General features: G+C 51.6%; 3 protein-coding genes and 1 non-coding gene across 8 annotated transcripts; all 4 read right to left on the reverse strand.

Moving 5' to 3' along the window:
- Nucleotides 1–229: 229 nt before the first annotated feature.
- On the reverse strand, nt 230–6,337 carry Hoxa7 (homeobox A7). 3 transcript variants are annotated; one of them, XM_063286514.1, is made up of 3 exons: nt 6,150–6,337; nt 1,654–1,921; nt 231–663 (listed from the first exon to the last, which is right to left on the reverse strand). In XM_063286514.1, the coding sequence occupies exons 1-3, from the start codon at nt 6,237–6,239 to the stop codon at nt 350–352; spliced, it is 672 nt and encodes a 223-aa protein (XP_063142584.1). In that variant the 5' UTR covers nt 6,240–6,337; the 3' UTR covers nt 231–349. The 3 variants fall into 3 exon arrangements, with proteins under 3 accessions (NP_001102703.2, XP_063142584.1, XP_063142582.1); XM_063286512.1 differs by lacking the exon at nt 6,150–6,337 and adding an exon at nt 3,254–3,527 and having other exon boundaries at nt 1,654–2,237; NM_001109233.2 differs by lacking the exon at nt 6,150–6,337 and having other exon boundaries at nt 230–663; nt 1,654–2,129.
- A 1,397-nt stretch (nt 6,338–7,734) lies between these two features.
- Hoxa9 (homeobox A9) lies at nt 7,735–13,846 on the reverse strand. 2 transcript variants are annotated; one of them, XM_039108678.1, is made up of 3 exons: nt 10,547–13,846; nt 10,284–10,373; nt 7,735–9,132 (listed from the first exon to the last, which is right to left on the reverse strand). In XM_039108678.1, the coding sequence occupies exons 1-3, from the start codon at nt 10,632–10,634 to the stop codon at nt 8,894–8,896; spliced, it is 417 nt and encodes a 138-aa protein (XP_038964606.1). In that variant the 5' UTR covers nt 10,635–13,846; the 3' UTR covers nt 7,735–8,893. The 2 variants fall into 2 exon arrangements, with proteins under 2 accessions (XP_038964606.1, NP_001388797.1); NM_001401868.1 differs by having other exon boundaries at nt 10,284–10,936.
- Nucleotides 13,847–14,988: 1,142 nt separating this feature from the next.
- Mir196b (microRNA 196b) lies at nt 14,989–15,073 on the reverse strand. Its single transcript, NR_031946.1, has one exon. It is a non-coding gene; the product is annotated as a microRNA 196b (primary transcript).
- A 1,018-nt stretch (nt 15,074–16,091) lies between these two features.
- Nucleotides 16,092–25,378, reverse strand: Hoxa10 (homeobox A10). 2 transcript variants are annotated; one of them, NM_001402288.1, is made up of 2 exons: nt 25,196–25,378; nt 16,092–17,667 (listed from the first exon to the last, which is right to left on the reverse strand). In NM_001402288.1, exons 1-2 carry the CDS (start codon nt 25,203–25,205, stop codon nt 17,393–17,395), a joined length of 285 nt encoding a protein of 94 aa, NP_001389217.1. In that variant the 5' UTR covers nt 25,206–25,378; the 3' UTR covers nt 16,092–17,392. The 2 variants fall into 2 exon arrangements, with proteins under 2 accessions (NP_001389217.1, NP_001389216.1); NM_001402287.1 differs by lacking the exon at nt 25,196–25,378 and adding an exon at nt 18,839–19,810.
- Nucleotides 25,379–25,778: the final 400 nt, after the last annotated feature.

Raw genomic sequence — 25,778 nt, forward strand, 5'->3', positions numbered from 1 at the left:
GGTGGCCCACTGGGGCTGGGCCCATAGGTAGTTTGGGATGGTCTCTCAAAGAGGCCTGTGCTAGGTAGTATTTTAGCTGTGCCTGTGCACAACACTGGCCCAGGATTGGGGGTATCTACTGGGTTCCTCAGAGGCAGAGAGGGTCCCCAAGGTGATCTAATTTCCCTGGGAGCTAGAGTGGGTGATTGGATGGAATGAGGGTGGAGACTGAGTCCCTCTTTTTCTTTCCCTTTTTTTCTTTTTTTTTTTTTACACTTTATTTCCCCCCATTTTCGTAACTAAAATCAACGAGTCTCTTAAAGACGCTTTTCCAACTGTCCTGTGTAGCCAGGGTCTTGTGCCTGGCCCTTTACTCCTCTTCCTCCTCTTCCTCCTCCTCTTCCTCCTCCTCTTCCTCATCGGCCTTGTCAGCAGCCGTGGAAACGGAGGGCACCGCGTCTTCTGGAACTGCAGTGGGAGCCTGGCTCTCATCTTTATGCTCTTTCTTCCACTTCATGCGCCGATTCTGGAACCAGATCTTGATCTGGCGCTCGGTGAGGCAGAGCGCGTGAGCGATCTCGATGCGGCGGCGCCGCGTCAGGTAGCGGTTGAAGTGGAATTCCTTCTCCAGCTCCAGCGTCTGGTAGCGAGTGTAGGTCTGGCGTCCCCGCTTCCTATCGGGTCCTAGGAGCAGAAATTTGGACATAGAGATAAACAAACAGACAAGCAGCCGGTGGACAGAAGAGCGCTTTAGTCAGGCCAGCAGTCCAAGAGCCTGCCCTTCCCACCTTGTCTAAGTCCAGGTGCCACCCTCAACACCCTCGATTGAGCTGGGGGAGGAAAATTGTCAGCGGAAGGCCCCAGCGCCAGACAAACAAGATCGTCTGTGAAAAGCCTTAGGGCAGAATTCCAACTTTACAACTGGCTTTTCCAGCCGGCTACGTTTCCACAATGTCCTGCTTCCCCCCTGACAAAGGGAAATTGTAAATACAGAGTGTGGCAAGTGGGAGACTCGGGCACTTTTGCCATTCAAAGACAAGACTAGCCGCTCCCCAGCCTTGCTATCCCAGTGGACGACCCTCCTCAGAAGCCCCATCCACAAGACCTTCCTGTGGCATTCCCACCCTCTGTCCCATTGGCTTCAGCCCCTTTCTAGAAATGGCCTCTGGTACAGGGGTGGGTGAGGGATCCTGGAGATCTCAGAACTCCTTGCCTTTGAGAAAGAAAGCCAGGCCCAAGGAAGAGGAGGAGGGGGAGAGAACTGGAATCAAGGAAGGGATAGGGGACTGTAAAGAAGGGGATAGAAAGAAAAGCTGAGGGAAAGGAAAAGAGAGGGAAAAGAAGAGGGGGTGAGGTGGGAGAAAGAGAATATGAGAATAGTGGAGAAACTTATTGTGAAAATTCCAAGGCAAATGGAGTTAAATAAATTTACGAGGATCGAACCCATTAATTGGGCCATAAAAAGTTTTATGAGCCTCATTTACATACAATGCTACGGGTCTCTCCACGCAATGGTGCCTCAGCTCTAATTAAAACCAGAAAGGCAGCGCCACCGGGACTTGCGGGGGGGATCGCCGGCTGGAAGCCGCTGGGCTGGGCTCTCTCAGTCCCCCGCGCCCTGCTCCCGCCCTGCCGCTCCTCCCGCACGGCGACCCCGCCGGCCGCTGCGCCTACCTGAACTGCGCATCCAGGGGTAGATGCGGAAACTGGCCTCGGCCGGGCCGTGCAGCACGCCCTCGTCCGCCTTGTCGCAGGCGCCTTTGGCGAGGTCACTGCAGAGCCCGGGGATGTTTTGGTCGTAGGAGGCGCAGGGCAGGTTGTAGGCGTCGGCTCCCAGACCGTAGCTGGAGGCGAAGGGGTTCTGATAGAGGGGGCTGTTGACATTGTATAAGCCCGGCACGTTGGAGGCGAAGGCGCCGGCGCCCGGCCCGTAGCCGCTTCTCTGCGAGTTGGGTGCAAAGGAGCAAGAAGTCGGCTCGGCATTTTGGAAGAGAGAAGCCCCCGCCGTATATTTGCTAAAAAGCGCGTTCACATAATACGAAGAACTCATAATTTTGACCTGTGATTTGTTGTCCGGCAGCTTTCAGTGTCGGTTTTACGAGGTAGCGTGATATATGATAACATTACACCCCCAGATTTACACCAAACCCCATTTTCTTTTGGACGGAGCTCGCCGCGGCACGTGACCGCCCACATGACCGCCTCCGCCAATCTCAGCAGCCCTCACAGGTGGTCTCGCGCCACGGGCCGGCGGCCGCCTAGAATGGAGAGGAAGAGGCTCAAATACGCGGCCTGCACCCGGCCGGCCCCGGGCGCCCGACGCAATCAGACCTCTAGGCTCCGGGAGAGCCCCATCCCAGACGCCGAAGCCTAGCGGCAGGGTTCGCCCCCGACAACCTCACACCTATTCCTGAACCCCAGATCCAGTGTGTGGATCCCCCCAACCCCCGTCCGGGTCCTCTCTGAGGATCCAAGACCCTGCAGGGTCGCCCGCAACCTGTCCGCCTAAAGCTGGTCTAGAGAGAAAGAGCCAGTCTTTGCCCATCTTTGTCTATGGGCAGGAGGACGTTTGAGAGCGGATTTGATGCCCCAGCGCAAACTCTGCAGGCGCGGCGTCTCCTCTAGCCGAGCACAAACTGGAACCATGTGGTTCGAATAAAGTCAATGTCTCCCAGCTTCCTTTCTTTAATCGGCGGCGCACTGTTTATCTGCCCTAAAGGAAGCAGTGAAATATTTATCTATTAATGAGCCTCATTTGCCAACAGATTTACTAACATGGGATTCCCTTTTCTCCTCCCGGACACTGCGGCCCTGGCAGTCTCTCTGCATTCGCTCCTGGGCACCTGGCTGGCTGGCAACAACTCCATAGATGGCTCAACACCCGCTTTGTCCTTCCCACAACCCCTGGCTACCCCCTGGATGACAAGAAACTGGGAGTTTGGGAGAAATTCGGCTCCACAAAATTTTAAACACCTACTTCATACTGGGAGGCTCCTGGCAGCTCTCAGCACAGCTTTCCCTGGGCTGTGGGCTGTTAACAGTTGGTAAAACCTGGTTTTAGAGCAGGTTTAGAGAGCAGAGAGGTGATCTCAGAGACTGGGTGCTGTAGCCCACCGTGGAACCCCAGTTCTTTATAAAGGCGACAATAAAATCAAACAAGGAAGTCCTTTCAAGGGCCACCCAGATCCCGCGCCTTCACCTTTCTAAGCACCGTGCTTTCTAAGCACAAACACAGTCTCATTCTCTCCAAATACTCAGCACCCTGGGGGCTTACCTTGCTGGACTTCAGACCCCCCTCCGCCTGTATTGATAGGTCGGATGGAGGCTCTGCTGCCCGGCATTCTCTAGAGGATATTTGGGTGAACCCTTTCCCTAAACGCCTCATAAACTTCCGGGGCCCTGCTGGAAGACTGGCCACCTTTTACTGCCCAGCTCGATTGCACATCATAAAGCCGACTTCACAATGGAATTGCCCCGGAAATTCTCCTCTAAATTATAGAGTTTGTTCCTGGTGTACAAAGCACTTTCTTATCACTTTCAGTGGGTCCAGGCTGCCTCCACCCACCCCACCCCCGTTTACCGCATCCTCTCAGGGGGTCTTGGGAGCACAAAAGACAGAAGGATGTTCAAATCCCGCTGAAACGGAGCCTCGGCTCTTACCTAGTAAAGGGCTCAGGCTTTGGCGGGGAGGAGGGCAGGTGGGAGATGGGCTATCTCCCCTGAAACATAAGGACCCTGAGGCGGCAATATCCGGGATCCCCTTTATGGTGGATTGGGATGGCAAACAGAGGAGGTAGAACAGGAAAGGGGGAAAAAATCGAAATAACAGCGTCTTCTAAAAGAGAAATAAAAGTCTAAAATAGCTAAAAGAAGAAGCAAACAAAAAGAAGTGTAGGAGATCAAAGAGGCGAAATTAGACGGCTTTAGACTAATAAATTGTTCCTGGGGTGACACTGAGCGAGGCGCAAAGTGAAAGGCTAGTCAGGCCGAGGCCGTCTGTCTAGACTCAGGCGACTGGAGCAGCCATAGCTACTGTGTTTAAAATGGAACTTTTCTTTAGGAGACCTGACAACCAGAGTGTGGAGCAAGTTAGGTCAAGCAGGAAAAACATCACACTAACAGGCCTAGGAAGGTCGTCTGAATGGCCACGCATGACTAAGAGGTCCCAGTACGAGACTCTGTTCTAGTTTGCCAAGGCCAAATCGGTTCCAAATTCTGCTGCTTCCAAGGCCTTGGTACTTCTGGGCCCAAGTCTTCCCTCTGAGCAGGGTCCAAGGGTCACCAAAAACTTTCACTTGTTTCTGTGTCTCTCTTCCCTGGGCAGACTTTGAACAAAATCAGGCTCTCAGGGCCTATTTAATTATACGTTCTTTGGCCATTGGCTCTCTACTTGTTTGATGGAAATGTGTCTGTTATGTGTGAAAAGACTCACATGCTATTTAGCCCAGGTCCTGGAGAAGATGCCCTTTAAGCCAGTTTTTAATCTACTATCTAAATATTTCTCAACGCTTTCTCAGAATTAGCTTTCAAACCGACTGCCAGAGTTTGCTCCCTCCGTTTCCTGTAGCCAAGTAGTCCTCGGTGTTTAAATCTAGGTTTAGAATATAAACCCGACCTTTGCAGCCTTCTGGAGAGTGAGTAGTGCTGAGTTTGGGGGATTTTAAATGTTTCTATTCTCCTCCCCTGAGAAGACTGTGGGTTTCAGTTATTGGATTTTGAGACTGTGTCCCCAACTTGGTGAAAGGCGACCGACTTGGATGCAGCCACCAATTCCTCCCCAAAGCGGATGAATAAGCTCGGTTCCTTGCCGGGTCTTGTCTGGGCGAATACGACGACAGGCGGTGAAAAAGCCTCTCAGTGAAGACCGGAGAGCAGCCTGCCCGCCGCCGCCAGTCGCCAGTCGCCAGTCGGCCAAGGGCAAGGGAGGCTGCTGGCCTACGTAGTTCACCAGGCCCCTGAATCCCTGGAAGCCTGCACCTACATGGGGCCTCTGTGACCGGTGGAAGGAACCTGCTTCTGCCAACCAGTGACTTCCATTATTAGAAAAATGGAGTTTCCTATGTGTGTCCACCGCTCAGCAGGAACATTAATATAGATTTCTGAGGATTAGGCTAGGCGAACACGCAACTCTTAGTGCTCTCTCTCAAGAAGCTATAAACCCCTTCCTACAATCAGATGCTGTGAGGTAGAATGAGTTACACACGGAAATATAACGATGATGTGTGCCTATAACACTCACGTGTATGCAGGAAGATTTTGTTTGTTTGTTTTAAGGGAGTAAGAGGGAGAAAGAGAGGGAGACCCAGGAGAGATTTCAGCCAAAATCGAGTCCCTGTTTTTACAGCATGTTCAGCACGGAGATGCGAGTCATAAACATTTTGTGGGCTTGGCCGAGACTCTTACGACCCAAATAAATGCACTCTATATTCAGGGCGCTTCGAAGGGTTGGTTTTCTGTTTGCTCTTGGGTTTTCTTTCCGAAACCATCCTAGACCAGGGGCTGTTCCTAACACACTGGCCGCCTTTGCTCTGAAGCTTGTCCCCATCTAGCATTAAAAACAGTCTGGGAGTGAGTTGGGATTTTTTTTTTTCTTCTAGCCTCCTCAACCGGTGACGCCAGAGTAGCCTTGGCCCTTCAATGCCAAAGAAATACCACAGCCGGAGAAGCAAGAACGACTTCAACCACATGAATGCCAGTTCTGGAGCTAGAGTGTTATTGTACTTATTTAAACGTATATATCATTCATTTTCCAACAACCTAACAGTCCCTAGACTATGCCCCGAGTTACTCGAACGTGGCCAATTTCCCCGAAGATCTACACTAGACAGCCACCAACCCAATCTCTCTCTCTCTCTCTCTCTCTCTCTCTCTCTCTCTCTCTCTCTCTCTCTCTCTCTCTCTCTCTCTCTCCTTACTGGTGCTGGCTAGCTAGGCCCAGTACCCGACCGACCCTGAACCAGATTTTGGGGCCTCACGGGTTGGCGGAACCCGTGGCCACAGGGTGCGTTCTCTGTGGGTTCATCTGGTCCTGGGGCCGTAGGTGTTCGTTCCCTTGTTCTTCGATCGATCCTGAACGACCGTCCTCGTGCGCCTCGCTGTCCCTAGATCTCTGCTTGGATGCGGACTGTGACCCTGGAATAGAACTGGCGTTCTCAACCACAGCTCCACACCTTCGGCATCGCTGCTGCCACGCAACACAGCGGCCTCGGAATGGGTCCTGGGAGGAGCGAGCGCCGACGGTCAGGCAAGCCCCGGCGCATGCTTGTGTCCCCTGGAGCCTTTCAGGCTGGCATGAGCAGCAGGGAAAATATATGACTACTGTTCACGCGCAAATCCCATTCCAGAAAGGCTCGCTTCAAGTCGACATTTTAGGAGCTTCCTAGGTCTTGGCGGCCGGAGATGGCGGCGAGAACGCCTCTTGCGTGGAGCCACACTGCCATCTCCTGGACTTTTCTTAACACTGCAGCCGCAGCTGCTCTGGCCCGCGTGAACTTCGGCAACGCCTGTGACCCCCACCAGCGTTCCACTCACATGGGCGGAGCGAGGGCCCTGTCCCTGCGGATTCTTGGGGAGCCAGGAACCTACGCTGCAGAGGGGGCAATACCCATAAAAGAAGGCTGTTTCCGCAGTCTCTTTATCGGCGGCAGACAGAGCAAACAAATGAAAGGGTTTTGGTGGGATACCCTAATTGGAGCTGGACAGTTGTAAACTCATTAAGAGCCGAATTCCAGACAGTTCGCAGACCTTCCTTTATGGCACACCCTTACTGCATAGGCTTTGAAGTCCTTTCTGTCTGCAACAACAGAGGGCGTGCCAACCTGGCGGCGCATTGGGGGTGGGGGCTATGTAGAAGCCCCATCCACCCGCACCCTGGTCTCCCTTTCCCCGTGTTAGAAGACAGTCAACATTACAGAGAGATGGGGGGTGAGAAGAAAAAGAGTTGGGGGTGTGTGAGGCGAGGCAAAAATCCTCTGGCTACATCTGGAAGGCGCTTGGGCCTCGGAAGCCTTGGAGCCGGTCCCCCTACGCAGCCCTTTACACCCCATAAAGGGTAACAGCCCTCATTTTCTTTTATGGCGCTTCGGGGCTTGTCGGTTGCTAAGGCCTGCTTCTGTGGGAGACTTAAGCTCCGGAGGTGGCTTTGCAGTGTAGGATGCTGATCCCTACCCCCAACCCGTCCCCAGCAAGGTTGGCAGGACGGAGTGAGGCACAAGGGTACAGATTTTCTACTCTCTGAAAACCCCTGAATATTTGAAGGAGTCACCTTATTGCCCACGTGTGGCTCCCGCTTGTCTCCTCAGAGCCTTCTTAGCAGGGAACGAGCCCTCAGCTCCTTGTCTTGCAGCCCTCAACTCTACCACCCTACTTCCAAAGGCTTCAGCTCTTTTTTTTTTTTTTTTGTGAGTCCAGGTTTGGTCAAATTTTTGAGGCACCAAAAATGAAAGAGTGGACGGGCTTTCCACCTTGCTGGCCAGTGAGGCCCAGCTCTTTTGTGCAGCACCCCAGATACTTCTCTGATGTCTAATAGACCCGAGTCTATTTGCTACAACACCTCCACCGTTGATCTTCCCCGCTTTCCGCTGCTCCTGCTTCCTACCGAGCGTCTCCGGGCTGAATCCGGAGTGCTTAGGCCTGGCCCGTCTATGGCTGGTTCCAGTTAGAGACAGAATTACGGCTTTCCTCCCGCCTCACCTCAGCCCTCCCCGGAAAACATATCCAGAAAAAAGATGGTACAAAAAGCAGACCCGCACAACGTAAAAGAATCAATATATTTTATTTGGCAAAAGTTAAATATCTTGACACAACAATTTGGTCAGTAGGCCTTGAGGTAACTATTGCAAAATATACAGTGTATGTTCAGTCCGATGGAAACCCCAAATTCACCAAGGATACAAATCTACAGTAGCCCAATAGCGTTTTCATGGTGTATAATTTATTATCAATAAAATTAACTCCATTACAGTAAGCACTCACTTTCCCCTAATTAAAATTAAGCATAAACCATAGGTAGTAACCCTCTGCACATGTGTATAGCTCCGAATTTCCTCACTTCTCCTCTGGTGCAAAAACAATCTTCAAGCTTTCTGATCATGGATATTTCTTTAATGTGGAGATCCTATATACATTGGACAAAACTGGAATCTAGAACGTGTAAAGATGGAAAAAAAAACCCACATTTCAAAAGCAGATAAATCAGGAATCTATGCATCCTGGAGAACTACCTCCCTTTTCTTTCCAAGTTTGATTTCACTGGGAAATCCTTACAGCTAGTTTACAGTTGTAGGTTAACAGTCTAGTTACACAGAAGACGTATCCCACTACAGAGCTATACTCTATGCGACAGCTTCTCTTCCCCCATAAACAACCTGAGTTCAAATTGAATTCTAGCATCCACAATCACAATGGGCACTTCACCCAGCACAGAAGTTTGAGTCACAAAACATAATTACCACAATAAAACACAGTGTTCAAGTATTTTGGCAGAATGCTCTGCCACACGAAGAGCAAATTAAATTAGCTACAGAGACTAAAAACTATACAGCCAGTCATCAACAGTTGTGCATTATATAAAAAGGTAGTTTTCTTTCCTTTTGCTTAAAGTCGGAAGCAGGTAGATTTTTTTTAAATATATATATATACAAGCTAGCACATACAGACAACAGCGCTAATGCCCTCCCTTGTGTGTGTGCCTTCTAGAAAACGGAAAGCTTACAATACCTCCTCCATTAAAGCCGAAGGCCTAGGACCCAGCCTGAGCAGGGACTGCCAGGGAGACATGAGGCCTGGGATTTAGAGCCCCTTTGTGCGGGTGGTGGAGGCTGGGTTTGGGAGAGGGGAGAGAAAGGGAGACAGACAGTCCTTTCTTTTTCTTTCTAGCTTGCTCTCTTTTTTTTTAAACGAGCCCCCCAAAGGCTCACTCGTCTTTTGCTCGGTCCTTGTTGATCTTCTTCATTTTCATCCTGCGGTTCTGGAACCAGATCTTGACCTGCCTTTCGGTGAGGTTGAGTAGCCGGGCCACTTCGTACCTGCGGTCCCGTGTGAGGTACATGTTGAACAGAAATTCTTTCTCCAGTTCCAGCGTCTGGTGTTTTGTGTAGGGACACCGCTTCTTCCGAGTGGAGCGAGCATGTAGCCAGTTGGCGGCCGGGTTATCTGTGGAGGGAGAGAGACACGGGGTTTAGAAGGAGAAGGGTCCCGGGTGGGTCTGAAGGAGCCTCTTGGGGGTCTCTGGTCGAAGTGCAGGATGCGGCTGAATTGGTTAGAGAAAACACAATGAAGCCCTAGCAGACAGACCCACGGAGGGTCACAACAGCGCCGGGAAAGTCTCAGTTCCCCCTACCATCCCCACCCTCCTTTCGCCTCTCCTGTCTCCTCCTCTTCTTCTTTCCACAGTCTGCATATTGTGAAAGGGTGAAATTTGGAAACCATTTTTTCTTTCTTTTTCTTTTTCTTTTTCTTCCTTCCTTCCTTCCTTCCTTTCTTTCTTTCTTTCTTTCTTTCTTTCTTTCTTTCTTTCTTTCTTTCTTTCTTTCTTTCTTTCTTTCTTTTGCCAGTAAAGAGCAAGCTATCCTGAGTTCTTGTGGCAAGATTAATCTCTCTCTCTCTCTCTCTCTCTCTCTCTCTCTCTCTCTCTCTCTCTCTCTCTCCCCTCCCCCCCTTTCCCCAGCTTCCTCGCAACTGCCCCCACTCTTTATTTGACCTTCCCGGAAGGCCGTGGGAACTACGCGGGAGGCAGGATGCCCCAGGGCCTTTGATCAGGGCTCCACTTTATTTGAATAAATCTGGCAAAGGGACCCTCGTGGTTCCAAAGCCCGTAGCCTCATCTTGGGCAGGATTTCCGCCGCCACCGGCCGAAAGCAAGAAATGGAGGGAATCGGAGGTCTCCCCAAGCGTCCCGGGTCAGATTGCCCGGCTGACGTCGCTGCCACAGTTCGTGCACAATCTAGCCGCACAAAAGACTTCTCTGCGCTGCTTTCGAAGAACCGCCCAAAGTCTGTCTGTCCTAGGCCTGGGCAGCTTAGGAGAGGGGCGGCGGGTCTCGGCTCCACTCGCTCGCCCGCCCCGCCCCCTCGTACTGCAGTATCCTCCTCCCTTTCCCCTAGCTGGCCCGGCCTGATCCACACGGTTCTCTGGACTTGGGGCCCCTATCAGAGGTGTTCCAAACACCAACTTCTGGTTCTCGGGCCCTAGATTCAGAGGCACCCATCGAGAACGAAGGCAGGCTCGAGAGAAAGCTGATGCGCTGGTAGATCCTGGTGGCCTGCGTGGAGGCAGCGGCCGATTTGCAGGAAGGAGACACTTACTGGGATCGATGGGGGGCTTGTCTCCACCGCTCTCATTCTCGGCATTGTTTTCGGAGAAGGCGCCTTCGCTGGGTTGTTTTTCTCTATCAACTGGAGGAGAACCACAAGCATAGTCAGTCAGGGACAAAGTGTGAGTGTCAAGCGTGGGACAGTCACCCCTTCTGGCCGACAGCGGTTCAGGTTTAATGCCATAAGGCCGGCTGGAGGGTAAGCCCGCGAAGGAGAGCGCACCCGGCGTGGGCTCCAGCCAGGAGCGCATGTACCTGCCGTCCGGCGCCGCCGCCGCCACGGGCGCCTGGGGGTGCACGTAGGGGTGGTGGTGGTGGTGATACACCGCAGCAGGCACCGCATTGGCGCCTGCCGCGTGCACTGGGTTCCACGAGGCACCGAACACCGCCGCCTTGGACTGGAAGCTGCAAGGGCTGAAGTCGGGGTGTTCGGCCAGCGCTGCCGCCTGCCTTTGGGGTTGGCCCAGGGCCCCTGGAGCGTAGCGTCCCGCACCCAGCTCGTCCGCAGCGTCAGCGCCTAGCAGGAAGGAGTCCACATAGTAGTTGCCCAGGGCCCCGGTGGTAGCCATCGCAGTAGCCCGCGCCTGGCCGGCCCAGCCCGACCCGCCGAAATTATGAAACTGCAGATTTCATGTAACAACTTGGTGGCACCAGGGGGGGTGAAGTACAGTCACCTAATAAGTTGCCGGCGCCCGCGCCCCCATTGGCCACGCGCGTCACGTGTCCGCCCAGCAGAACAATAACGCGTAAATCACTCCGCACGCTATTAATGGCCCGGTGTTTTGCAGTCATAATTTTTATAGCAAAAGCCATATGTTTTTATGCAAAGGGATCGCGCAGCTCCACGATCTGGTTTGTTTTAATTGTGGCCAACGAAGATTAAAAGATCAAATCTGGCCTTGCCTCGGTACTCTTCCTTGCCACCCCCTCTACACACACACACACACACAAACACACACACACACACACATACCAGACACACACACTTCTTAAGCGGACTATTTTATATCACAATTAATCACGCCATCAGGAAGGCGCGGGTCCCGCGTGCGAGCACGGCCAGCAGAGCCCCTCACATAAAATTAGACAATAATTGAAGCCATAAAAAAGCAGCCAAATCGCATTCTCACTCCACTGTATTTAAATCTATATTTATGATATTTCATAAGGAGTTATTGTTTCGGAAGCCACACAGGCTGGTGGAAAGTCAGGAACGACCAACAGATTCGTTTGCCTCGCTGCGGCTCCCTGTAAAAATTTATGGGGACTTGGAAAGGTTAAATTAGACTGTTGTGTTTGGTTGGTGAGCGCCCTGTAAATAATTCTTGCAGTCCTCAGAGATGTGAGCCCCCTCCCGCACCCCCTCCAGGCCCCGGCCCCAGGCCGGCCTCGAAAAGTCAAATACAAGGCTCTCTCCACCTCAAACAGTGTGACCACCGCCCTTGTCGCGATGCACCATCGATGATACCACCAACCTAAAATGCGCTACTGACCCTAGTTAGATTGGAAAGCCAGCCAGGCGCTTGCACAGCACCCAGATCACCCTTGCTCCACAAGGGAAGGCTCCACAGAGGAACTGCCAAGGAGAGGACTGCCAGCTACCCTCTAAGGTTTGTGTCACAAACGCCCTGCTGTGTCACAAGCGCCACGGCCCACATCTTTGAGCACAAAATGCTCCACGAATTTTCTTCCCTATCCAGCCGGTTCTAAGCTCCATCATCCATATGCCTAGTCACTATCAGTACCAGAGGAGTTCGTCTTGCTGAGGGCTCGCCTCTCCTAAAAGAGGAGCACGGGCACTTAAAATGGCCATCTCTGGGCCCTGTATGAACCTCCCTGGGATCCTTCCCTCCTCTGTTCTTTCTTCTCATTCCTCTCCCACCCCACTTCTCTCCCTTCCTTCCTTTTGCTTCCCTTCCATTCCCTTTTCCCTTCTTTCCGTCCTTCCCTCTCCCTTTTCTTTTTCTTTTCCCCTCTCTATCTCCAGCAACCCTGCCTTGGTTATCCATGAAACAGAACAACAGAGATCCAAGAGCCAACACTAGAGGACTGCAGCTCAAGTCCAGTGCTACAGAGGAACCCAGGAGGAGCACTGGACATTGACTTTAATCTCATCCTTTGGACAAATGGAGGATGTTGTTTTTCACCCTTAGAATTTTGGGGGATGAGGAAAAAAGTGAAAAGGCCACAGTCACTGTTGCTAATGGGAGGGATGGTGGCCCCATCCCAATCTGGAACACAAAGCATCAAACTCCTAGGAGCTGTGTAATTAAATTCACGTGTGGATTCTGTGCCCTCCAAGAGTATGTTTCTCATTACTTCACTTCGCTATCCACAAAACTGCTGGCTGGAGACATTTCCACCTTTGTTTTTACTTTCTTTCTCAGAAATAGTTCAAGTAAACACTTTCCAACACTGGCGGATTCCTGTCTCAGGAGACAAAGATCCCCCCAAAATATTAGGCTCTACACCAAAGAGGGGCTGTGAAGCTCTCTGGGAATACAGACTCCCTCCTTTGCTCGTAGGCAGGAAGGAGAAGAAAGTGGCCAACACCAGCAACTGGATGTGGCCTGTCCTGACTGCCTCAGTCCCCTCCCCCTAATATTTTCCTTTCCCTACAAATTCCTCCAAGTCACACACACCCCAACACAGCCCAAGGTGTTCTAAATATCCGGCAGTCCTCTGAGGTTCAGGTTTTCATTAAAGCACTAATCCTGGAGCATAACTCTGCTCTTAGTTGTAAATAGTAGAGTACTCCTGGCTGGCTTTTTCACTTTTTGCATTCAGAGAAGATGTGTCACCACCACCACCACCACCATCATCATCATCGTCATCATCTTCTTCATCATATCCTTATTATTATTAATTAAAATACATTTTAAAAAACCCTGTAGTCTCCAACTAGAAAAATCACAAAGGAGCACGCATCGAGTATTAAGCAGCTGTTTATGTGTGGCCAGAAGGGGAAAAAAAATCCTAAAAGCAGATACTGTCCTTGTAAGTCTAGAAACTTGATCCTAAAGCGTACATGTTTTTATTTCTGCTTTCTTTTGGATGAGAAAGGAGTTGTATACACATCTAGAAATAATAAATGGATGAATCACACACCACCTCATTCTCAACCGAGAATCCTCCTAAAACTGTGGGCTTTGAAATAAATCCAATACCTGGATCCAGAAACCAGCAGAGAAGAATTGGGGGGAACCGGGTGGACTGGTCATTCAGATAACAGGTTGTTGACTGAGTAATGAAAACAATTCCCATGCATCAGCATGAGCCGGGAAGGGAAACAGAGTTCTGCGGTCTCGGTAGTGCCTATGTCGTTGGTGGGAAAGAGTGGTTTGTTTTCAGTCTTCTGTATTAAGAGTGGTTAGGCTGGTTTTCTTAGATTAGAATTTAGTCCAGTACCCCAGTTTGTGCCCTCCCTATTCTTGAATTGGAGGTTGTTTTCACTCACTTAAAATATATTGGAGCTGGGAAGGTCTCCTTTCTCAAACACTCAGCTGCACAAGGCCGGACATGTCTAACATTTTCTCAGTCTGATCCTGCTAGTAGCAAGCCAGCAAGTAATCAAGCCTTGGCCCCGGTGAGGCTCTTTCATCACGGTCAAAGGCCGAATTAGGGCCTGTAAAACTGGCGGAGCTGGTCAAAGCTTCCTGCTAGAGCTTTCCCAGTGGTCAGCTCCACAGAACTTAGGCAGGAATTCAGCCCGATTCCAGCTTCTGAACCAATGGAGCTGGCAAAGGGTTTCCTGCCCACGGTGTGGGCACACAAAGACGCCGCGGGTGCCCCCTCACCGGATATCTCAGGCAGCCGCTAAGGCAAGGCCGCCGCCATCCGGTCGTGATCGTAACCGAGGCCTTGTCTGCACAGAGGCCCACCAGGCCAAAAAACACGGACCTGAACAGCATCCCTTATGGACTCCTTAGAACATTCAAAACTGCACCGAGACAAAAAAGAAAAAGAAAGAAAGAAAGAAAGAAAGAAAGAAAGAAAGCTCCAAGCTTTCTCTAAGTCAACCCTTTACCCTCCAGAAGAACGATATGGAAAGGAAACGGAGAGATAGAGATGTGGACAGAAAGATGAAAGATGCAAGAAAAAGAAAAAAACAAGGGAAGGAACAACGGAAAGGAAAACATAAAGAAAGAAGAAAGAAGAAAGGAAAGAGGATAGAACATATGTAAAAGATACAACGGCATCTGAGAGCAGAGGGCGCCCTTGCAGAGAGAAGGGTAAGCGACAAGGCCAGGATAGCAACCTCGGACTGTCCTGACTCTCCTATCTCAGGCTGGGTCTCTACTGGCGAAGGGCTTTTGCTCATAGCGGAATTACAGAGGCGAGCATGTGTTCCAGCCTAGCCTTGCAGGAGCATGACAGAGCCCCCACATAGGCACAGGTCGACAGTAGGGAAAGCTCAGACTGCAAACGAGCGCCCCTGACCTTGAATGGCCTGGGGCCCAGAATTCTTACCACGCCCCCGGCGTCCAAGAATCAGCCGCTAACCTGACCGTACCTGCTCCGGGCCAGGTGCCGGGAGGAGACAGTGAGGCGGGCTGGATGGCACAGCGCTGGGGAAGACCCGAAGCTCCTCCTGCACTGGGGATCTGAGGTTGCCACCGCAGGCCTGGCATGATTAAGGCCTTGATGGCCATCCTGGCCACCCCGGGCTGCTCAGTACAGGTACCTGGAGACGCTTTCAACTGAAGTAATGAAGGCAGTGTCGTGCTGTCGAGAGAAAGGTGGATCCCAACAACAGGAAACTACCTAAATCACCGACCAGTTCAGATGCTGCCTCGCCCCTCGCCGCCTCCGCTGCCGCCACTGTCGCCGCCAAGGAAAAGAGCCCTGAGATTGTACCCAGACCAGCCCTCCGCAACCCGTACCGGACACTATCCCAATCCCGTGGTGGATGAAGGCTCAGGTCTCGGGAAAGGTTCGCTTAGGAGGAGAGAGTGAAAGGGAGGGTCGGGGGGATAAGAAGGGGGAGGAAATAAAAAGGGAGGGGGAAAGCTAGAAAAGAGGGGAGACCCAGCGGTGTGCGGCGGGTTCCCCAGATTCTGCAGCTTTGCCAAACAGAGCCGTGCGATTGTCGCCCTGTAGGACCAGAAAGGGCAGGGCACCGAGCCGGGTCCTGTGTCTGGCCGCGCGGCCTCTTCTACTCACTCCCGGCAGCCGCTCACTCTCCCCCCTCTTTTCCCTCCTAGCCGCCCGCCCGCTGAGGCGCGCGCTCCCGCGACCCTCCCCCCCCCACCCCGCGTGTCACCCCCCCCACCTCCGGCGAGCAGGAAACGCGTGGCCTAGCGGAGGGCCGCCAGGTGGGGGAGGCCGGGCAGGGGGAGGGGGGTGACCCTGGACAGCTCGGCCCAGGTCCACTTAACCGCTGTCGCAGGCACTAGTGATGCTCCGTGAGTGGACCCTCCTCCGCGGATTTCGGGCGTGGGGTCTTCTGGGACCTGGACACCCGCAAAATAACTGGCCTCTGTGAGCCTCTCTGGGGCTCCCGAAAGAAATCCTGTTTAGCTTCCTCTGTCTATGGAGCTCTCCTCTCAACTGAAACCACTGGTCCAAGACAGCCACAATCCAGATATACTAGCAAGTCATAAAACTGAACAAAAGCCGACAAACCTTAAGGCACCAGGGCTATAGGGCCCAGACAAATTACGACCGTCTAGGTAATATTTAAATAGATGCCTAAAGTAATTGCAGGGGGCTCGGGCTAGCCCTCCTGTTGTAAAAGTGGTGGACAGGATAAAGTGGAAGGTGAAGATAAGCAGTCAAAAAAGAGGTAAAATTAAAAAGCTTCATTCCACAGCTTTTATTCTATAAGAACATAAACATCATCTTTTTCCACGCACAGCAGCAATACAATATTAATTTATTCTGATTTAAGATTTGAAGTAAATAAAGCTAGAACTAACATTTATAATAACGATAGAATGCATTTGCTTAAACAAGATTGGCAATTTTTCATAATAGACATTTATACAGATTTGTATTTATAGTTTTTTTTCTTTTCTGCACCTACAGGTTTGACCCTTTTATGCATGTAACTTCACAGTATAAAGGAAATCCAAACAATATCTCCCTTCTCTCGTTTTTTCTGCTTGCCCCAGCCCACCTAAGCTTCCATGAATTTCAGAAAGCCTACAAAATAAAACAAAATAAAAAGTGAATTAAAGCCAAACAAATAAACAAACAAACAAAAAAGCCCAACTCCATTAAGTAGGGAGAATTGTGGTGTGCTTTTCACGTGTTACCAACTGGTAACAGTTTTAATGACGAAACTCCACTAATTCCACATGTATAAACAAACCTGCATTATTTATCAACAGCCAGGGTATGGAAATTCAAAGGTGAAAGAAGGATTTTAGTCAGGCAAGCAAGACCTTGGGCAAACGGGAAGAAAGGTTTCTTTCTCTTGCCCATTTTAATTTTCACTTAAAGTTGGGCGATCGTACAGAAGAAGGAAAAAAATTAATCTTTCTGATTATTTCTTTTTCACTCTTTCAACCAGCCAGGTCAAGCCCTTTAGCTAACCTGAATGTCCACGCTTCCATACTCTGCTCTTGGCCAAGGAAGAAAAGAAGGAAGAAAAGAGAAACCAGGCCTGGACTCCCTGATTAAACACAGCCCAGCACTCCAGGCTGGCGAACCCGGTGGCGGCTCCTTGCACCATTGACCTCAGGCCAGACACCTCAGCGCCGACAATGGGACCTAGGGCTTCCGGCTAAGTTTACCCAGGACTAGGCAGGAAACTAGATCCGTGGAGGAGTACAGGAGCCCCTTTCTAGCAGTGGGTCCCAGAGGCAGCAAACCCAGCCCAGACAGGACTTGACAGTGAGAACGATCTCAACCTCTATAGAATTGTAGCGATATGGCTTTTTCCCCCAGAAAACAAGTAAACCAACACCAAGCAAACAGACAAAAAAACAAAAAGCCAGAACGAACCAGCCCTGCACAGACGAAACGGCCTGGGAGATGGCGAGTGTGGGAGGGAGAAATGGGGCTCCGGCACAGGTGCGAGTTCTGGGGCAGAGGCTGGAGGCAGAAGGATGGGTACAGGCGCTCGGGAAGCGAAAACGCGTTGTCTGGGAAGTTTCATCAGGAAAAATTAAAGTTGGCTGTGAGCTCTCGGATTCGGTTTTCTCGGTTCATTTTCTTCAGTTTCATCCTGCGATTCTGAAACCAGATTTTCACTTGTCTGTCCGTGAGGTGGACGCTACGGCTGATCTCTAGGCGCCGCTCTCGAGTAAGGTACATGTTGAATAGAAACTCCTTCTCCAGCTCCAGCGTCTGGTGCTTCGTGTAAGGGCAGCGTTTCTTCCGGCCGCTCTTTGCTGTGAGCCAGTTGGCTGCATTTTCACTTTTGGAATTGCCTGGAGTTTAAGAGAATACAGAAGGGAAGGTTAAGTCGAGGCCACTCGGGCTGTATGAGGGGGGTGAATTCCCGGTCTTTCCCATTTAGAGGGATGCCCGAAGTCATAGAGAGAGGGTTATGCCCTCCCTCTTTTTGCAAGAAATCCCTCCAAAAGGCATGACAAAGTCGACTGGGCCTCAAATCCACACCCGGTCCTCCCAATTTACATTTTCCTTTACTTTTTTTCCAGGCACCTGTTTTAGCACCACGCCGCGGGGCGCTGGGGGAATGAAAGGCCGGAGAAGGCAAGGCCGTACATCTTGAACTTAACGCCTTTCTCTGCCTCTCACCGAGTAGCAGGGAAGCATTTCCTGCCGGCCCCAAGCTGGGGTAAGGGAATGCTTATTTGGATGAGAGGCTGGCAGCTTCACCGGCTTACCCTAGCCTCCAAGATTGCCCCAGGCTAGAGAAGGACGTATTTTTGGCCAATGGGGAAGTTCCGAAAAACCGGTTCTGGGGTCAAGGGCTTGGGTTTGGCTCCTGTCTCTCCAAGTAACCGGAGTGTGAGGCTGGGCAACACCGGATTCCAGGAGAAGGGAAATGACCATCCCTTGGCTTTCAGCTCAGGGCCCAAGCATTCGGGCCGAATTTGCCTTTTCTTTTTTTCTTACAACAAGGACTCCCTCCCCTCCGGGAACTTTGAAAAACGCATGGGGGATCGTAAACTCGAACTTCGCCGGTTAATGGGCTTGTTTATTGGCGCTGGCGGCTGCTTATTTTGGATGCTTTACAAACATCCGTGCTATCTGCAGGCGAGCCACTTTCCCTCCCTGCCCCTCCCCCCGCGTGGGCCGCGCTGAGCAGGATGGGCTAGGGACCAGGGCTGGGGGTACTCAGGGCCACGAGAAAGTGCATGCACAGGAGGAGGGCTGCTCGCTGGTGTCCTCATCCCCCAAGTCAGGGTGAGCAAGGGCCAGAGCTGAGGACGTCTTGGTGTGGGGCCCTAAGCCGGACATGGATTTTTACAGCGTCCCCACGCCCAAATATTAAAAACAAGTTCAGGAGGTCAGCCTGCCTTCAGCTTGGGCCAAGGCCTGTGGCTGCCGCGCGGGCTCCTGGTCCTCTGCTCCTTCCTTGTGGGTCTGTCTGTCTGCCCGTCTGACTTGAGCCCTCGGTCGCGCTCTGCTTACCCAGGGAGTCCTTCTCCGGAGAGGCTTTACTGTTTTCGGAAGGGGCCGGGGACAGCTCCTCAGCCGCCGAGGATGACGCGTGCGCCTCCTCGTCGGCCTGCGAGCTTCCGCCACCGGCGCAAACCAGCGTGGGTGGTGGCGTGGAGTCTAGGACTCGCTCCTTTCCCGCTGCCTCGGCCGAGCCAGAGGCCAGTGCGGACGGTGGGTCGAAGCCGCGCCCCGGGGGCTGCGCAGGAAAGGGACTAGCGAGCTGCTGTGTGCCGCCGCTGCCGAAGCCCTTGGCCGTGCCGTAGGCCTGCGACAGGCGGAAGTAGCCCGGCACTGGCACTCCGCTGGAGGCGCCCAGGGCGCAGCCGTCGGGCGGCGGGCCCCGCGGGAAAGGGGCCAGATCGGCGGCGGCCGAGCCTTTGGGGCATTTGTCCGCAGAATCGTAGAGGCAGTAGGAGCTCTCTTCTTTGATGTTCTGCGCAAAAGAACACGAAGTGGCCTGTGGCGGGGGTTGGGGTGGCTGCGGCGGGGGCGGCGGCGGCTGCTGCTGTTGTTGGGGCTGTGGCTGCGGTGGCGGCGGCCCGTCGGGCGGCTCCATCCGGCAGGAACGGGGCGCATCCAGCCACAGGTCTAGGGGCGCGGGCGCGTAGCCATGCGCCCCGGGACCCAGGCCCCCGCCGCCGCCACCGCCACCGCCTCCCGGGGACGGCGCCTCATTACGCTTGTTGCCCAGCGCGGGGAAGAGCCCGCAGCTTTGCAGCCCGTAGGGAAGGTCGCTGGCAGGCGGCAGGTAGACCCCGCCGTGGGCGTAGTAGCCGCCTCCACCGCCCCCCGCGCTACCGCCACCGCCACCCGCCTCGCCTCTGCCTGAGCTGATGAGCGAGTCGACCAAAAAAGAGTTCGCGGCAGGGCTCTCCGAGCATGACATTGTTGTGGGATAATTTGGCGAAGGGAGCAGATAGCCCTTTCTGGCTGACATTTCTTGTGCAAAACATGCTGAATACGATTAGCAATCCCCCCGCACCGCGGCGGGCGCCTGCAGCCAATCCCGAGCCAGAGTTTCCACGCGACCACTCCCAGTTTGGTTTCGTAGGCGCGGGGCCGCTCTCTGAGGGCGCCCTCGAAGCCCGCGATTGATATAAATATGTAATCTGTATTGATGGGCCAGAAGACGCACGCCTGACACCTATGGCCCAAAGGCCGGAACTGTGGGGGGCTGCCTCAAAGTGGCGGTCGGAGGACCTGTCTCTTGAACCTGTAACCCCCTCGTGCAAGAGTCTATTTGGAAGCGCCCTTGGGCCCTGCGCTGTTAACAAGTGGGGTGTTTATGATGTGCACCCCAGCCAACCTTGGGTGCTCCTATGCCTGCTGTGGAGTGGCCATGAGTCCCCGTCACCCCATGATCGTTTAAGCGGGCCCTGTAGCAGTCTAGGTGTCCTATTCATTTCTGGACATGGAGCTGGCCTCAGTTATAAAATTTGGTTTCCCAACGTGGCTGGTAAAAAAAAAAAAAAGTAGTAGTAGTAGTAAGGCTGTCAAGACCTTCGGAGGGTCCAGAACACACAGTAAACTAATACCACATCGAACATCTCACAAAGAAAGAATACTGTCCGAAATGCACTGTCTGACCACTGCCTGCCTCTTCTGACCGAACCACTGTCTTACTCCATCCTTTGGCTGGCAAGATTTTTCTCCTTCACTGTGCTCAATCGGTTCCTGCTCTCTACTCCTGCACCCAACCTTGCACAGCTGCCTCAGTGAGGTGAAAATCAATGAACTGGCAACCCTGGCAAAAGATGCCCCCCTCTACCCACACTCAGAGTCAAACGCATACTCCCCAACCTCTTGAGGAGACCCAAAGCTTTAGAGGACTAGAATGTTGGCCTTGGGTCTCTGGTTTTTCTGCCTTGGCAGAACTAGAAGGAAAACCTTGGAGGAATGTGGCAAATACCTCTGCCACACTGCTTTCTTTCTTGCTTTCCTTTTAGCTTTAGCATTCCTTGACTCCAGGAGATTCTGACAAAACCTGTCACTAAGCTTTTGCCTTGCTCTACCCACCCCCACCCCTAAAGACATGGCTGGGGCAGCCCTTTTCCCAGCCATTTTTGTAGTATACTGTGCACATTTTAACAAGGTAGTGATGAGGAAATCATTCCCTAGAAGGCGAGCTGGGTTTGAGCCCTATTATAAGAGCCTCCAGAGGTCAGATGCTTTACTTCGCAGACACCGGGTCCTGCTCGGGTGCTCCCTTTGGGCAATTGAAAGTGGTCAACCTGCAGCATTGCTAGTCCCCAAATGTGGGCCTTATGTCAAACTCAGGAAATGTGACCTTTTCCAGCAGGATCCAGTGGAACTTGTGTAGGCGATGCTTTACTCCTGACCTGTGGGTTACTGGGTCTCCAGGATGACCCAGACCTGCTCCAGTTGGAACTGGAGAGCGGTTGACCGCTCAGGACCCCTGAACTACATTGTTCAGACCTCTGCAAACAATAGGGAGAGACTCTTGCTTAGTTGTCCATATTCTGGTTCCTCCCAGAAGGAGTCCTGGACAAAGATGACCCTGACAGCACCCTGAGATCAAGAGGACCGCAGGAAAGCTGGCAGGTAGAGGCCAGGCTCTGGCTTCTGAGATGCAAGAAACTGCAGTTGGTTGCAGCTGCTAGGCAAGCCCACGCCCAGGAGGCCATACCTCTGCTAGCACTCTCAAGCATCTCTGCCAGTTCTACCTCTGTCTCTCTGGAGGTGCTGGGTGGGAGGGCTGGGTATCTAAGCATCTAAATGCAAAAGAAAGAGCTTGGGAGAGAAAGAGAGGCAGAAGAGGAAGGAGGAGGAGGCAAGGAAATGGAGGAGAGGAGAGAGGAAGAAATGACTACAGATGGGCATCAGCTCTCTGCAGTCAGCCGCTCTGGAAAATAAGAAGCTGGGTCTGTGTGAGACAGCATTAACTGTCTGATTTGCTTATGTATCCAAGGCCAAGGCAAATTTTCACTCGGATAGGCCTAAGGGACCAGAGAGCCAGGATGCTGCTAAGTTCCAAAGCACGGAGGCCAGTTCAGCTTCCAGAGGTGCGTGGTCCTTTGCTCTTTCATTAGATGGGTGGAACACTTATATTCAACCATGCCACCGACATGTCCTAAAGCAGAGGCTGCTTGAAGACTGCACTTTGCTCTTCAACAATTCTGATACCTCTCTGGAAAGCTGTTCTGTGGGGAAGTAGGTCCCAAGAACGCTGACTATTCCTTCAGGAAAAGGAGCTCCAGCAGGCCAGCAGGCTTGTGGGCCAGGCTCTTGAGCTGTCCCTGTCTGGATCTTCTGCAAAAAGGAGTTTGTTTCCCTGGTTGAGGTTTTTAAAGGACCAGCGGCCATTGGAGAGTGTGTTTGAGATAACAGAGGCTACAAGGATAAAGTAAAAGAAAGTGACAGGAACAGCATCTTTCTTAAGGGATCCCTCTGAGTAGTCCAAGGGTAGTTCTGACTGATCTTGTGTGTGTGTGTGTGGGGGGGGGGAATCAAAGCAAGACAAACCCTTATCTGTGCATTCCCATGATTTGACCCATCATTTTCTAAGAGTTCATGCCCCCACCCCAAGCTGTTCCCTCAGAGTCTCTAGAGGACTCTTCTTGGACTTAGCAGCTCCTGCCTATTTGTCTGGTAAGACAAGCCAGGTATCCAACTGCAAGCCACTTCAGCTGCTCCTAGCCAAGGCCTTGTAGGATAGCGGAATGGGTTTCTAGGCTGTAAGGGACACAGAAGCCTGCACTTGCTGAGCATGTTTAAAACTGAACTCTGATACAGTGTGCACGCTAGTAAAGACAGCAGGAGGATTACTTGCTACCAGCCTCACAGACCGTGGCATTGGCAGCTGAGTCCTCACCAACCTTGGTGAAGGCACTGACATTGTTCTCAACATTCCCTTTGCAGGAAACCAAACGGGGTGCTTAATTGGGGGTTTCCTTTCTGTTCCTGTCAAAGTGTGTAAGCCTTCATAGCAACCCCTCACTGACTGGGGATCTCTGTCCTACTCCCCACTGAGACTTGCTGAGCCAGGGAACAACTGGAGAGCCTATGTGGAATGCCCAGTGTCCGGCACACTGGCCTGGTGTGGTTGTCTTAAAGTAAATACAATGACTCAGAAGCTCAAGTTAAATGTGGGTTGGGGGCCTGCTCGGCTTTCTTCAGTCTGGAGCCCCAGGCACCCCTCAGAAGGCTCCAGCGTCTCCCTAGACTACAACAATGAGGTGTTGGCCTCCTCAGTAAACATATTCTGTTTATTAGCTCCTTGCCTTTATGGCGAGTTGCCATTCCTAAGAGACTAAGTATAGCGATTCCTCTTTCGTTTCTCCTTTCCCCTTCCTCTCAGCATCTTAATTCCCTTTTCCTTCTTTAGACGCCTTTGACCTAAAGCCCTTGGTGCCTGCTGGCCTTAACCAGGCCTGTACAGCAACCACATCGCTGCCGCCACTGACAGAGTTTGTGCTTGTTCGGGAGTAAATATTGCCGGTTTGTACCTGGCGATAGCACTCATTCCCTCCGTGGAGCCACGAGAAATGCCAGGCAAAGGAATCAAGAAAGTGTAACCCTTACTCTGCCTTTTACTTGATAACAGATTCCTCTTCCTGAGTAGGCTCTTGAAAGCTCCCCAAATACATTAATATGAAAATAAGTTGAGGTGGGTTTTTTTTTTTTTACACCAGGACAAAGCAAAACGAACAACAACCAAAAAAAAAAAAAAAAAAATCTTGGTCCTGAGAATGAAATACCAGTCTGTTTGTACCTGGAAGGCATTCTCAATGTTTTTTTGGGTTCCCAGTTATTTTGAGGACCGTAAGTGCTGGGTTGCAGCTTCATGGAGAAAGCAATACAACTTCAATGTGTTCAGCATTAATAAAATTTCAGAAATTCTCCCATTCATATATTTATGAATAACTAGAATTTTTTCCATGAGCAACACTCTTTTCCTGTTTTTCTTTAGGAATGTCGACATTTTCCAGGGATGTTTAACGTGTGGGCTTTTGGTTTTTTTCTCCTTGCTTTTTGTTTTGCTGTTGTTTACCAGGTTCAATCTATCCTTAAAATATTTTTTAGTTTTTCCCTCCTCTAAATCCTACTACTGGCCTGGCCCCCGACCTTTAGCAGGGGGAGTACCGACTCCTTTCGTCAGGAATTTTGAAGTACCAGTGTTTTGTAGGTAAGAAACTGGCTCTCTGGCCTTAAGACTGGAAGCAGCTCAGAAACATAGGGAGTGCAAGAAGAGGTGGTCGCACTGCCTGCAGTGCACAGAGTGGGCCCTGCTCCTGCTCCTGCTCCTGCTCTGGGTTGCGTTTTTTTCTGACGTGGCTTAGAAGCTCATGCTTAACAAAACTAGCGATTATTCATAAGCACAATTTTCGCTCACACACTTGTGAATAGGGGAAGCATCTACGTGTCCTGGAGTTCTTTTTACCCATCTATGGCACTGTATATTTGGGAAGAGAAACTATTTCGAGAAACAAATAAAAAGATGTTAAAATAAAAATTTAAGTATGGGAGAAATGTGAGTTTTAAATCTGGCCTTCAAGATGTAATAAGCACTTGGGTTATTTAAAACTTGTTTTATAAAAACAAGGAGGCATGCGTAATCCCTCGTGCCATTTAAGCAAATATACCGATATTTAACAGTATAAATTTTTTTTTTGCACAATTTTGCAAGGCATGCGATGAGAAGCCCCTCCTCGTTTTAATGGCTAGGAGATTTTGTTGGAAAATGCCAACCAGGATCATGATGCTGCATCCCAAGTATGCAGTAAGGGGCTGTCTCCAATATCCTCAGAAAAGCCAAACGCGACTTCTTTGAATGGCCTTTTTTGGGAACAAAGATTTGCACTAGCCTGCTGGGCAGACTTCTAGGCTGCACCTAAGAGGAAATCGGTAACCTCTGGCGGGCTGCCCTAGGGAAAAAAATCCCCGCTCAAATGGCCACAGATGCTGACCACCCCATTGTTTCCAAGGAGAAACTTTGTTTTTCCTAGTCTACCGTCTCTTTCCTCTCCTAACAGCCCCAATCCCTGCACAGCCGAGTCCCTTTGGTCTGGGTTCGGACCATATCAACTTATTAAGATCGGAAATTTTCAGCAAAATCGAAAGATCGCCTGGGGTGAGAAGCTTGGGTGAAATGCTGGCACACGGAGCTAAAGCGGGCAACTTTTCCACTTAGGCCTCCCACTGCTTTCCAACCATAGGGAGAGAGGGGACGGCGGGGGTGGGGGGTGGGGGCGACAAACGGGCATCACCCCAGAAACTCAATCGTGGCCTGGAGCTTTGCTTAGGCATCAGCTACGTCCCCACTCCCACCTCTACTACAGTGAAATTCATAAACTTGTGGCCGCTTACCTTGACTCATTTCTGAAATCACTGCCAAGGGGCAGCAGCTTCTCCACGCCGCGATGCGGAAAGGCCTAACGAAGGCGCTCTGCTTTAAATTGCAGCCTCAGTCACTTCTTGAGCGCGAGGCCCCCTCTTTTTGAATACGAAGGGGAGCCGGACAAGTGAAATAACGTACCGTGCTGCTCTTAGTATCAGAAGCGAACAAAGGCCAAGAATCTCGCTGGGGTTCCGGGCTCCCTGGCGGCTTTGACATTGATCGGGAGTGCGCCATCTCGTGGCGGCTACGGGCCTAGGCGAGGCTGGAGATCCAGTCTGCGGCCCAGAAAAGGAAGCTGGCTCCGGGCAGAGAAAGAGCAAGAGAATGTGCCCAACCCGCTGCTATTGAGATCTCATTTTTACATCTAAGAAATTGCTGCAAAACCCCAGCCGGGTTTATAGCGGCGCATTCCAAATATGCAAATTGGCCGGCCCGGGACGGGTTTACGACCACATTGTCACAGCCATCGGAGGATGGGCTTTTATAGGGCTCAGAAATCAAACCCGCGCCCGCCCGCCGCCCGCCTGCAAGCAGTTCTCCTGGCTAGACTCT

This window comes from Rattus norvegicus, chromosome 4, assembly GCF_036323735.1.
Source record: "Rattus norvegicus strain BN/NHsdMcwi chromosome 4, GRCr8, whole genome shotgun sequence".
Lineage (NCBI taxonomy): Eukaryota > Metazoa > Chordata > Mammalia > Rodentia > Muridae > Rattus > Rattus norvegicus.

Coding starts and splice junctions, on each gene's coding strand:
- Hoxa7 (NM_001109233.2), bottom strand. CDS start 2,029: ATGAGTTCTTCGTATTATGTGAACGCGCTTTTTAGCAAATATACGGCG. Junction 664..1,653: donor CCCCTGGATGCGCAGTTCAG/GTAGGCGCAGCG, acceptor TTCTGCTCCTAG/GACCCGATAGGAAGCGGGGA.
- Hoxa9 (NM_001401868.1), bottom strand. CDS start 10,860: ATGGCTACCACCGGGGCCCTGGGCAACTACTATGTGGACTCCTTCCTG. Junction 9,133..10,283: donor CAAGCCCCCCATCGATCCCA/GTAAGTGTCTCC, acceptor CTCCCTCCACAG/ATAACCCGGCCGCCAACTGG.
- Hoxa10 (NM_001402287.1), bottom strand. CDS start 19,805: ATGTCAGCCAGAAAGGGCTATCTGCTCCCTTCGCCAAATTATCCCACA. Junction 17,668..18,838: donor TCCGGAGAAGGACTCCCTGG/GTAAGCAGAGCG, acceptor CTTAAACTCCAG/GCAATTCCAAAAGTGAAAAT.